The following is a 13,114-nucleotide window of genomic DNA, read 5'->3' on the forward strand; positions in this document are numbered from 1 at the left end:
GTGAAAGTCTAGTTGTATAGTTAACAGGACCATAAATCGCCATTCCCCACCCTCCTGTGCAAATACTTACCTCAGCACCTCGTTAGTTGTGACCCTTGGTCGTACGGTTTTCATATATAGCCTACAGCCAATTCACATCCGATTGCACCGTTGTTCGATCAAGAACACCCTTGCATCAGTTTAGACTATTAAAAGTATATTTGTATAACGGGATTGTTTAGAATATATTTTCAGACATTTCATATTTATTTATATAGCTTAATGCGTGATTAATTCTGTCTGACACATTCATTTTTTTACCACACCCAATTTTCCAATTAACTTTGCGGTGATCCCACCCCAAGGCACCGGGAATAAGGCAGGATACCGAAACAAGATGCCAGCAGGTCCGGGGTACGCACACATCAGGCAACCTTTGGAGTGCGGGAAGAAACATAAGGTGAGAAGAATATGTAAACTCAGCATACAAGGGCTTTGTGGGCTAGCTATACTGTACCACTGTGTGTTTACTCATTAGCAGATGATGGATGGACATGTCGGCCTATTCACGTGTATGAAAGTATGTGAAAGTATAGCCTATATGACATCGAAAATCGAAGCAGGCGGTGTTAAAGCATTAAGTAAATCCAAAACGTCAACATAGTAAATTGACCAAGGATTTCCTCATTTTTTTCATTGTGTATTTTTCTTAGGCCTGCTTATCAACATTGTTAAATCCTGGCGCAAAACCAGTGTTTACGCTATTCCATACAAATAATCCATTTTACGCCTGTTTATATATATACTTTAGTTTCTTCTCTCAAAACTCATAGAATCATAAAATGTACATATTTTCCCCCGCTTATTTGTATGCAACGAGCAATTTAACCGAGATCAAAATGTTTTATTACTATCCTGCATAGCAGGTTTAGGTTTTACCTCTAGATGACACTCTTATGACACTCTGGATGCTATATGCGATTATGATGATCCCGTTTAGAAGTGGTAGCGAAAATGTGGTCATTCGAGCATCCGCATTGCGAAAATTTGGTATTAACACATGTTCTATATTCTTCGTTTCGCACTGCGTTCTGATTAAACCTTCCCGCGGCAGTGTTACAGATAAACTGGTTTACTGCAGTCACCCATCTGTCCGAAGAACAGACTCCCAGTGGTGTTAACCTGGATGAATAACTCCAACTTGGAATCCAGTGTGGTGACACGATGATGCCAATGATGACTTGTTGAAATTCGGCAGAAGTTATGGTCACGGTTGTTTAGATGTTTCCAGGCATTGGTTATCAGTTACACGTAAGTCTTAGATCGGTTGTGAACAAGCTGCAAATCATCAGATTTTGGACACCCAGCAGAATGTGGAAGATGGTGCCTATCAGTGAAAAAAATACCTTTTGCTCTCAGTAGTATATATGTGTAGAACGAGCATCGCTGTACAGCTCAACATCTTTTTGCCAGAGATGGATAGATCAGGTCCAGAGTGTAAAAATCCAGGCCAAGATTTTTGTTTCACCAACCAGTTCAGTATATAGAGTCACAGTCAACTTGTTAGTTGAAACAAAACCTTGGTCTGGATATTTGCTTTCTGGATTTGAACTATCCATCTCTGCATCTTTAAATCACCTCTACCAAACTGGCAACCAGTGATACTTTAGATTCTGCAATTCAAAGGTAAATATAGAAGTAACATGGCTGATCAAGTGTAAGAGTGTGCTAAAGGGCGGAAAAGACAGATGTGTGTGGCTCAGCAGTTAAGCGCACGATTCTTTGGAAAACCACAGCGTAAGACGTATGGGCCTGATATATAAATTAAGCAGCGCCACACCAGGAAGGGCAAGCAAAGGTAGCACCTCATCAACTTCAGGTTTTATTTTTGTGTCTGTACTAATAGCTGATGGGTAACTAGGCACACTGAATAAAATACATTCACATAAATAGGTGATGTTATGCTGCAATGGTGTGGCTGTTTATCTGCAATTACGATCCTAGATGTGAACATTCTGTTGTGAACAGTGCCTGACTTGACAGCAGAACAAAAAAGCAGAGGTGGATAGTTCAGGTCCAGAAAGTAAAATTCTGCTCATGGGAGATTTACTTACATAAAAATGTTCTGAGGGCAGAACGAAAAATGATCAGTTCAGAAAGATAACCAATCATATTGTTGAGGAGGTGGGACTAAGCTGCTAGAGAAGGTGGGATCAAAACATATGATTGGTTGGTCCTGCCTCCTCTAGTAACCTGGAACCATCTTCTCTACAGTCTGATTGGTTGTCTCTTTGAACCAATAGTTGTTTTTTTTTGTTCTGCCTTTGAAATATTATTGTTTAAGTATAACTCCCACGAGTCAAATCCAGACCAAGATTTTGTTTCAGCCAACCAGTTCATTGTATGGAGTCACAGTCACAGAGTACTCACCTGCTTGGTTGAAACAAAACCTTGGTCTGGATTTTTAATTTCTGGATGAGAAATATCCGCCTCTGGAAATGAGCACAGCTTTAAATCAAGTTCATATGCATGAAGACATCCATCCATCAATTGTAAATAGGATTATTCTAGTCAGAGTTGCAGAAGGGGCTTGGAGACCAGGCAGTAGAAGGCCCAAGGCTGGGGAGATGTTGGTAAATACACACGGCATACATTCTAAGCCATAGGCAATTTACAGATGACAAGTGGACTAATTGCATGCCTTTGGGATACATCAGGAAAGCCATGTGACATAAGGAGATCATGCAAACTCTACACACACAGAGCAGAGGTGAATTTCGAACCTCTAACCCTAGGCAACAACTTCACCAACTGAAACATGATGACATTAATAATTAAAATCACATAGGGCAAAAATTGAATTACAATCTGCAAGTAATAGATTTGGATTGTGTCTTTCACTTGGATCTATTTTCTGGGAAGACCATGCTACGTTCTCAAAAGTTCAGTGCTCAGCAGAATCTCGCTTAGGGCTCCGGAATGCCCAGGGTTACACTGGCAAAAGTTCAGTGCTCAGCAGAATCTCGCTTAGGGCCCCATAATCCCCAGGGCTACACTGGCAAAAGTTCAGTGCTCAGCAGAATCTCGCTTAGGGCCCTGTAATCCCCAGGGCTACACTGGCAAAAGTTCAGTGCTCAGCAGAATCTCACTTAGGGCCCCGTAACCCCCAGGGCTACACTGGCAAAAGTTCAGTGCTCAGCAGAATCTCGCTTAGGGCCCTGTAATCCCCAGGGCTACACTGGCAAAAGTTCAGTGCTCAGCAGAATCTCACTTAGGGCCCCGTAACCCCCAGGTTTACACTGGCAAAAGTTCAGTGCTCAGCAGAATCTCGCATAGGACCCTGCAATGCCCAGGGCTACACTGGCAAAAGTTCAGTGCTCAGAAGAATCTCACTTAGGGCTCCGGAATGCCCAGGTCTACACTGGCAAAAGTTCAGTGCTCAGCAGAATCTCGCATAGGACCCTGCAATGCCCAGGGCTACACTGGCAAAAGTTCAGTGCTCAGCAGAATCTCGCACAGGACCCTGCAATGCCCAGGGCTACACTGGCAAAAGTTCAGTGCTCAGACGAATCTCACTTAGGATGCCCAGGGCTACACTGGCAAAAGTTCAGTGCTCAGCAGAATCTCACACAGGACCCTGCAATGCCCAGGGCTACACTGGCAAAAGTTCAGTGCTCAGACGAATCTCGCTTAGGATGCCCAGGGCTGGCCTTGGAGGTAGGAAACTACCTTCTGCCATCAATGAAAACACATTTCTGTGGCCTCCACAACAGTCACACCGGCTTCTCATTTGGAGATTAAATATTTTTGGCATTGGCATCCCAAAATAATGTTTTTTTTTTTGACAGCATGTTTTAAGGGGGGGATTCTTGTGCGTACAGTAGTAAACGCAGACAAACAAAAACAAGTATGGGAAAAAAAGGCACGTAATGTTGTCATGAAATGAACGGGTGAAATTAAGGAGATGAATAAGCAAGAATATGTTTTCTTATCTTGTCGGACATCCTTCCAATCTGAACCAAGACTGTCTGGCAGCATTAAAACTCAGTATCATTTGACGGATCATGAGCACAAGATCTAACACAGGAAACCCTATCTGTTTTTTCTGATAGCATCGTCGCAACAAGCAGGCAAATAAAATTCAGAGAAACTGTGGTTTGGTTTCCTCTTTTTAATGTGGCTGCAACGTTGTCGTTGAGCAACGGAACATGGGCTTAGGAGAGATAGCACGGCTGGTAGAGACATCTTTAAAGTAGTTAGGTGGGACATGTGAGATTAGGATGGAGGAGTTTGGCTTATTTAGGTCACAGCAGGCATGCAGGCATACAGCAGTACTGTATGTAAGGGAGGCAATATGTTTATGTCGCACCTGCAACCCACTCAAGTTTCGTTATGATTGGTTGCTGGCACAGCCTGCTTCCTGACCTCTCTGTCACGTGTGCCGCTGGATGGATGGCAGGGACTGAACCTCTGCGATTCACACCTTGACGTGCAAATGTCAGAAAATGCCAGCCTTCACCACAAAACCAATGCAGGTAGGCGGGATGCGTGTGAAACAAATACAGTCCCCATCCAGAACTTTAGCAATAAAAATTCAATTTATTGTAGTGAATGAGATAGATAACATTGAAAAGAGAGACAAAAAACATTTTGTCTCTGAACACTATGTTATACAAAGGTACAATTCCATAAAATTTCAGTTACATAGCATATTAAAATAACTGGTAGCTTCTGATTTCTTACATAGCTTTTGAGTGACAAGACATACACACTTATAGAACACACACATAGTATATATTCTTTTATATACAGTATAATCCATAGTTTTCTTACCCAGAAAACATTTAAATCTGTACAAAAATTGTACAACTTCTGAACCTGTAACTTTACAGAAAGCTGGTATATTGCACTAGTCCCTGAATAATTACATGTAAGGGCTCTAATGGTAGCTCACACGTAAGACTCCTTTGCCGTCAGTATGGCCTCTATCAGGGGCTGGCTGATTCTGCGGCTCAGTCTCTTGGAGCTGCCGTCGGATACCGACTCTGACATGGCCCTCTGACGGAAAGGGCCCACTGGGGCTTCCTCTGCGGTTCCCTCATAGGAGAACTTCTCTGTGAACAAGTCATTGGTCGTTGACTCAAAGCTGAGTCTTCTGTCCCGAAAGAAACTGCGAGCGTCCTGCACAGTCTTTGGCTGGAACTGCAGGGAAGCAGTGCTGTTGATTGCTTGCTCATATGAAGGGGGTGGGCTGGGAATCCTGCTGTCCACCAGCTTGAATACCTCTGTGGTGGACATGGACAGTGGTCTTGGCTTAGGCACTGGATCTGGCCGATCTGTGTCGTTCTCGACCTCATTCTGCGCAGCTTCAGACTGGATAAGAGCCTCCGACTGTGTCGGTACCTTCTTAAGACTCCACCTGCTTTTGAACTTTAGATTTTTCGGTTTCTCTATCCTCATGGACATGGAGCGTCTCTTTTCCATTTTGGCGTGATTCTTCGGCTCCTCGCGGCGTACGGTGGAGAAAGCCCGGCGGCTGGGGTTAGACCTCGCCACGCTCTTGGTGATGGTGACAGCATCATCGGAAAGGCTGGAGGAAGCACTTTCCAGGGAGCAGGAGGAGGAGTATGAGCTGTCTACGTGGCGGGCAGCTTGCCTCTTCGAGTTCCGGTTGAGTAACAGGAAGCAGGTTTCTGAGGTCTGTTTCTTCAGTAGCTGGCTGACCGACCGCTCCTTCTTCAAGTCATCATGGCTCCTGGCCACCATAAGAAGGGGCTTCCTGCCAGTAGGGAGGCAGATGATGGGCTCTGAGCGCCTCCTGTTGAAGGGAGGCGATGTGCGCAAATCACCGTTCGTCAAACTGGAGTCCACCTTTAGCCGGTTTTGTTTGTTATGATGTGCAACGCTCAGCTGGCCTTCCATGCTGCCCCCTAGGTCACAGTCGGTATCTGGGTCATTGCTCTCATAGGCCAAGTCTTGCTGGTGCGAGAGTGAATCTGAAAAAGAGAAAGTTTGTTGGTCTTGATAATCTATGCACATCCTGCAGAGGTTAATCTGTGCACCATACACATTCATTCAACACTAGAACATCAAGCAGACAGACTGACAGACAGACAGAGATACAGAAACTTAATGGATCCCAAAGGCATTTGTTTTGCAAAGTTTCTCAGAGAATTTTAGGAAGTACTAGGGATACATGGCAAATGCACTGTATGGAATTTAAATGGAATTTAAAAAAATAAATATTATACCTAAGTTATCAGAAAGTTCTTCGTCGTCAGGGTCTCCAAGAAGAGTCAGAATGTCTTCTCCAAATATTCCACAACAGTCTTCAATCAGGAACTGGGTTAGGGATGTCACCTAGGTGAAAACAAAATAGACATTTCATGAGCATTTTGCTTACAATGTTAAGATCACACTGGTATCACTTTCATATATAGGTAGTATATGACTGAATATATCATTAAGAATGGATTGGCATTAAGAAACATCTTATAATGCTATTCACCTTCTCAACCATATCCACATCATCCCACTGCAGCAGATTGGGTGATATACAGACTGCTAGGTTCTTAGCATCCATTTTATTAGTGCTGGAGTTCCTGCTGATGTGTAGGAGGACACACAGAAGGTGCTGCAGAAGCATGGCATTGGCCTTTGGAAGACTGTCATGTACCCTGAAAAAGTCAATGAAAAGTATATATTACCGTTATTGGGCTTGGTAATTGTGTATCATTCTCATTTATAGTACAACAAGACTTGTATTGCCAGTTGAGGAACATATTCATCTGGAGTCTGTTTTGACAGAAAGCTTAAGGAGGTTTTCACTGGAGACCGAGTACTACTCATTAGATTAGTCGATTCCCTTAATTAAGCTTGATTTTTTTTTTTTTTTTCATGGGAGCTGTTCATCTAGTAAATTGACACTTACAGCTTAAGCTGAATGCGCTTTTCTGCAGGGTCTTCACTCTCCAGAGCCATCATCCAGGCCTGGGAGTAGTCAGCAACCAGCAGTCCCCCAGGAATATGTCTCAGGAAATCCTAAAATTGAAATCATTCAACAGAGCATGAGCTTGACTACTGTCAATACTGCTATTGTCCAAACATGTTGTCCAAAGTACTTTTTCACTCTAATGTCTTTTATGGGACACACTGCACATATGTCATGTCTCTCAAATAAACTGTAACAACCCATTTCCAACATTAGGCCATTGATTCGCAAGACTCTCCCTCCCTTTGATCAATAAAGTATTATCTTATCTGATACGTTAGGTACTGAATGATGCTCCTCACTAAAATATGTGACGATGACATTTTTGAAAATACTATTTTTATTTGAAAGACACCAGATTTCTCTTTTTTTTTTTTTTTTTTTTACAAATAACATTCCTGTGACCCGAAGATGAAACAAAAAAAAATAAAGTCATGTTCTGCTCCTACCTTTAGAAGAGCAGCCAGTAAGGTGGTCTGCTCCACCTCCATTTCCACCTCCACCCCTCTGTCAAGCTGGTCCTTGATCTCTCTCAGTCTTTTGGCATTGGCAGGCTTCCGGAATATTCCCTCAGCAGAAGGACCCCTCTTCAACAACAATTTCAGCACGTCCTGTAAAGGGCAGGGGGGAGAAAATATTCCATCAGTCTCTACATCTGCCACAGAAATCTTAAAGAAGTTACTCTTCACTGGCTTTTATCGTCATACTATATCTTGAGCTATGATGCAATTAATGTGTATCCTGTGAAATTTGAACTATGGAAATTTTGTTTTCTCTCTGCAGCCAAACAGTAGCTATGGATGACAATTCATGATCCCAAACCCAAGAAGTCTAAAGAGATGGCCTACTTTGATTGGCTTAGGAGGGCTTCCGTCTTCCTCGCAGACAGCAGAGAGTGGCTGTCCGAAGAGTGCGGTCCTGAACTGGCAGCCGTGGGGAGCCTCAGCTTGTGAGTCTTTGTTCTTTTGAATTTGCAGAAACAGCCTCCTCCACCTGTTAATGCCTGTTTAAGAAAAACGTGAGTCATTATTACACTTATTGTGTGATGTACGCCTGTGTAAATCCATCACAACTTTTCTAACGCCAGTCTACTTATTGTGCAAAGAACACGTGGAACTTTTTCTTTATTCAGTTTCCTAAGCTGGCAAATTTTTTTTTTTATCCAAAATGGAATTTAAGCGCTCATACTCACCAGTAATCTGGTCTGACACGTTTTCCACTGCAGTGGAAGATTTCCTTACATCGCCCTGGAAACAGATTTAATTATATTAGATAGTGGAACTAAAGATCGGTGTGTAGATATGACTGAATCAGAGGATTTCTCAGCTAGATCAGATCTATGTGCTGCCCTCAAGACAGGAATTCATTTGAAAGAAACCATCTTCAAAGGTCTTCCATCCACAAGCCTGCAGTCCCGGCCTGCTGTCTATCAGCTAATGACACATTTTCTAACTGTTTTTCTCATTAACTGGCATATATTTATTATAAACATAAACTATTTCATCCCCCATGTGCTCTTATCGTTATTGTTTACCTTTATATTATATTTTTTCCGATTGCCGTTATAAAGGGACAAGAATTGCAGAAAGGGGAGTGGAGTACTTACATTTGAAGGCAAGTCGATGCTTGAGTCCATGTTGCCTTCAGTTAGTGTTTTAGACTGATGGGGGGAGAAGAGACGTGTTAGTAAACATTAGTAAATGTGTCTTTAATGCATTACTAAACATCACAGGAATGAAAGACACGCTGTGAGCAGGAGTGCAAGGAACTTACCACTGTGTAACCAACCAGCACTTTCATCAGTACGCGTGGTGATGACTGGGAAATTGCCTTCTGTCGTCTCTTTCACTAAAGTGAGAAAACCACCTTAAGTTATCCGGTTCCACAACCCCTACTTCACCATGACAGGTGCACGCACCATATTTTGTATATATATTTACATTTATTTTGTATGGCAAGATGCTTTTTTCCAAAACGAAAATACAAATGAGGCAAATAGCACAGAGCACTAGGCTGAGCTTCTAATGAATATCCAGGTACAAGAGTAAGCAGCACTGGATCATCTTCCAAAAAAAAGGGAAGAAATTAAAGATACTATTCAAATCAACAGAAAGTGAAACACTAAGAGCATTTGAGGAACTGGTGTATGCTAGTAGAGGTACTGCGTCAAATACAGTATTTTCGGAAATGCAACCCAGCCCTCCTAACCTAAAAGCTCTCAGTTCACTAGCCTGAAGGGGTCCTGCTGTTGTACCATTGGGAGGAGTGCTTAATCTGATTCGGCCTAGAGACCTGTCTGCCTCTATGGATACATAAAGGCTTCATGTTTTAGGAGCAAAAACCTGAGGTAGACGGCCGTACATAAAACACAGACTGGGGATCTGCGTGTACACGTCACCCCAGGGGTGTCAGTCTCTGTCTGAATCAGCTCAAACAAAAATACCATAAAACAAAAAAAACCTAATCACAATAAGCAAACATGAAACCATTATGCAAATAGATGCGGCTCACGAACCCGACAACTGCACTTATGTATGCGAGTGTAATTATAAATGCGCTGCTGATCCAAGTTGTGTTACTCATCCTGAATTGTGATTGTATATTAAAATATATATTTAAAAAACATCACACATAAAAAAAAAATCCATATACTTCCATAATCTGAAATTAGTCCAGTGCGCATCAAAGTTACCTAAACATCTTTAAGCACAGAACCATAATAACCTAAAGGACCAATCTCTCTCTCTCTCTCTCTCTCTCTCTCTCTCTCTCTATATATATATATATATATATATATATATATATATATATATATATATATATATATATACACACACACACACACACATATAGTCTACAGGCTTGCTCTGCTCTGAACGATATTCTATTGCATCTGTAACAGTGACAATAAAGATATCTTCTTCTTCTAAACTTTCCCACTAAATAATCTGAAATTAACAGGCCTGTACAGACAATCGGAACATAATTAAACACCGGAATGAGACTTACCTGTGATAGTATCTAACCAGCTTCCCTTTGCCTTCACGTGGGCTACAGGCAAATTAGCAGCATGGTGTGAGTTACCGACCCCAGCGAAGGCAGAAGCAGAGTGCTCGCTCGTGTACACCCACATGTGCTTCATATACGCAGGAAGCTCTCCGATGGTAATGGGCAGAGGAAGCAGCATCACGGGCTGAAAGCACCACACACTTCCTCTTACCTTAAAGAGCGGTGGATGGATCGCTGTGGAAACTAAAGCGTGACGTGCCCGTCTACGCGGAGAGGTGATTTTTTTAGAGGGTATGGATGGAACAGTGCTTTTTAAAGAAAACTAACTTGGGGTATTTTATTATGTACTAATCTGTGCTTGTTCTCTGCCCCCCCCCGTACTTATCTGTGCTTGTTCTTTGGCCTCGTTCATGGAAAAATTGGTAAACACCTTGGCCAACATTCTGTAGCTCTTAATGAGTATTTTTTCAAGTGGGAAAACAGAGTGAGCAATTGGTTCTGGAACAAGAAAAACAACATCTATACGGGGGTAGAGGGTACGGTGGCGGGGTAGCCAGCAGTGCCGCCTCACACCTTCAGCCCCGAGGTTTGAGCCTCGGCCATAACTCCACCTGCGGCCACTTCCTCTGCTTCCCCCTCCTACAATCCAAAAGCATGTTGATGTTAATTGGAGTTACCAGTCTGCCCACAGCTGTGAACTCAGTGCGTGCCCTGTGATGGGCTCCTGAGTTGTTCCCTGCTTTGTGCTCATATGTTCTGGACCCCCTGCAACACTGTACAGGACAAGTGGTTACAGATGATGGATGGATGGATGGATGGAGGGATGGATGGATGCTTGCTGAAAACAACCACTGGTGAATAAAATCAAGTCAATGCATGTTTATTTTATCAGGCAAGATGAGAGCTGGCCCTTCTTACATGTTAAAGTGCATGTACTGGGTATCTTTAACATACCTGGTCGATAAAGATCTGATTCTGTTCTTCGCTCCTCTCGTCCCTTTAGTCTTCTCTGGCGTCTGCTTACAGAAATCGAGTTCTTTGATGTTTTTTGTTTGAGTCTTTATTTAGCCTCTGACTCTGCATACGCACGAGTTACACGGAGGTGGAAAGACAAAAACAAAAAACCCAACCCATGCGACATGGCTGGTGCAGTGCCAGGTAGACTCAGAGGTCTAGTGACATCATCAGACCCCGTCGCAGTTTGTCATATTGCGGCAGGGGCACGTTAAACCGCAGGTTCTCCATTAACACAGGTGTTACGGCGTCACGGCCGATGACGTGATGCACATGTCAGTTCATGAACTGAAGACTTCCTACTCAACACGTTGGGGAGGCGGGGGGTGAGTGGCTGAGGTGGAGGTCACAGGACTGTAATGTCTGACATTCAAATGATGAAACCATTAAATGCCATAAAATGCCACCTACGATATTTCCAGTATCAACAGTATGTCAACAGTACTGCAGAACTCAAACTGAATAATAAAAACAGTCAGTCACCCACTTACTGTCATCTGATTCAGATGCACGCATTCTAAAGGAATCAAATTAGCTTTTTTGTGTAATTTTGATTGATGTCTATTAGCCACTGAAATCCAGCCTAAGTTAACCTGGTTTAATCTTTCCGGACAACTGGACAGCTTATCCTTAGTCAGCTGAAATCCACATCATTCAATTAAAGCGACAATAGAATCGAATAGTGATACATTACTGGTCACCATAGGGAAATTCCCTTTACGCCTGTCCCATCTTGCTCTCCATGACACAAACATAGGGGCAAGAGCAAGCTTGGGGGGTCACAGCACAGGGTCCACCCGCGTGCAGCGCCCCCGGGAGCTGGGGGGTGAAAGGCCTTGCTGAGGACCCCAGCCATGGCATCAATCTGTCAGGCCTGGGATTCCAACCAACAAACTACTGATGACAGGCAAAGCTGTAACTCACTAAGCAGCACACAGGCCTCGAAACACACAAAAGAGCCAACAAGCATGTGACATCCGACAGAAAAGCTTTCTTATTCTCAAAATCGAAGCTGAGCAAACATTTCCAGGTCTCTGTCCTTTATTCTAACTCCTTAGAAATATTTACAGTACAATGATGTGGAAAAAAATTCAATATGCAAACAATAATTTCAAAAACATTGATATTTTTGACAGCGGCCAGACATTTCAGCAAAAATCCCCTCAGCTCTCATTACGTGACTCACTTGATGAAAAAAACACAGTTATAAAGAGTCTTCTACAGAATTAAGGTCACCCACAAGCTGCCATCCCCATAACTGACTGAAAATTTAAAGTTAAAAACGGACCCAAGAGCCAGTTTCATACACTGTTAACATCAAAAATGCACATTACCCAGAAAAGTGAAGTACTGTGAGAAAATCATGAGTGATCTTTTGCATGCAGCAGTGCGGATGTGTGCCAGAGACCACTGCGATTTAAAAAAAAAAAAGATATGACAGAAAGTGAGATTTGTGACTCAAATTATACTGTAATTGGTAACTTATTTCTTAAAGCCCCCCCAAAAAAATCAAGCATCCATTTTCTCTCAGCCATATGCTTGCTTGGCAGGATAACACGAGGACTGCTTCTATGTGACGTCCTCTGTTACAATTTCATCTATTGAGTCAGAATGATTGAATAAACAAGAATAAAAGACGCTCGCTAAATGTATCCTTCATCCTTCAGTAGATTTGTTTCAACCTCCCACAGAAAAGAGATAAAAAAAGGTTGTTTATCGTCATGGTCTGTGTTTTTTCAAATGCATCACAGAGTGTTCTGGATGCCACATTGAAGTAGCTACATTTGCCTGGGGAAAAATAAATAAATAGGCATAAGAGGAATTTTGGGTAGCGAGGAAGAGCAGTGATGCTGCCCATGTGTTTGTGAATAATCAGTGTTTTTCATTGACGATCAGCATTTCTCTCCCCAAGTAAATACACTCAGACCGTAACGCATCCTCATACCAACACGGCCACCTTTTTCTTGTTCCCACCCACTGTCACTAGATCAGTTTTCATTACCATCCCCAAATAAATTCTCAATACCTTGCTTCAATCCCCATGTTGCGTGGCTCAGTTATCACTTCCAGAACATGCTTTATAGTGTACTACCGCTAACCAGAGACAATGGATAACAAAGG

General features: G+C 42.6%; 1 protein-coding gene across 1 annotated transcript; it reads right to left on the reverse strand.

Annotated features, from left to right (window-relative positions):
* Positions 1-4,558: 4,558 nt before the first annotated feature.
* On the reverse strand, positions 4,559-10,147 carry LOC125707297 (T-cell activation Rho GTPase-activating protein-like). Its single transcript, XM_048974340.1, has 10 exons — positions 9,980-10,147; positions 8,744-8,818; positions 8,577-8,630; positions 8,163-8,217; positions 7,819-7,973; positions 7,420-7,581; positions 6,911-7,020; positions 6,488-6,656; positions 6,231-6,339; positions 4,559-5,975 (listed from the first exon to the last, which is right to left on the reverse strand). The coding sequence occupies exons 2-10, from the start codon at positions 8,768-8,770 to the stop codon at positions 4,930-4,932; spliced, it is 1,887 nt and encodes a 628-aa protein (XP_048830297.1). The 5' UTR covers positions 8,771-8,818; positions 9,980-10,147; the 3' UTR covers positions 4,559-4,929.
* Between the last annotated feature and the right edge of the window lie 2,967 nt (positions 10,148-13,114).

Source organism: Brienomyrus brachyistius, chromosome 14, assembly GCF_023856365.1.
Source record: "Brienomyrus brachyistius isolate T26 chromosome 14, BBRACH_0.4, whole genome shotgun sequence".
In the NCBI taxonomy this organism is placed as follows: Eukaryota; Metazoa; Chordata; class Actinopteri; order Osteoglossiformes; family Mormyridae; genus Brienomyrus; species Brienomyrus brachyistius.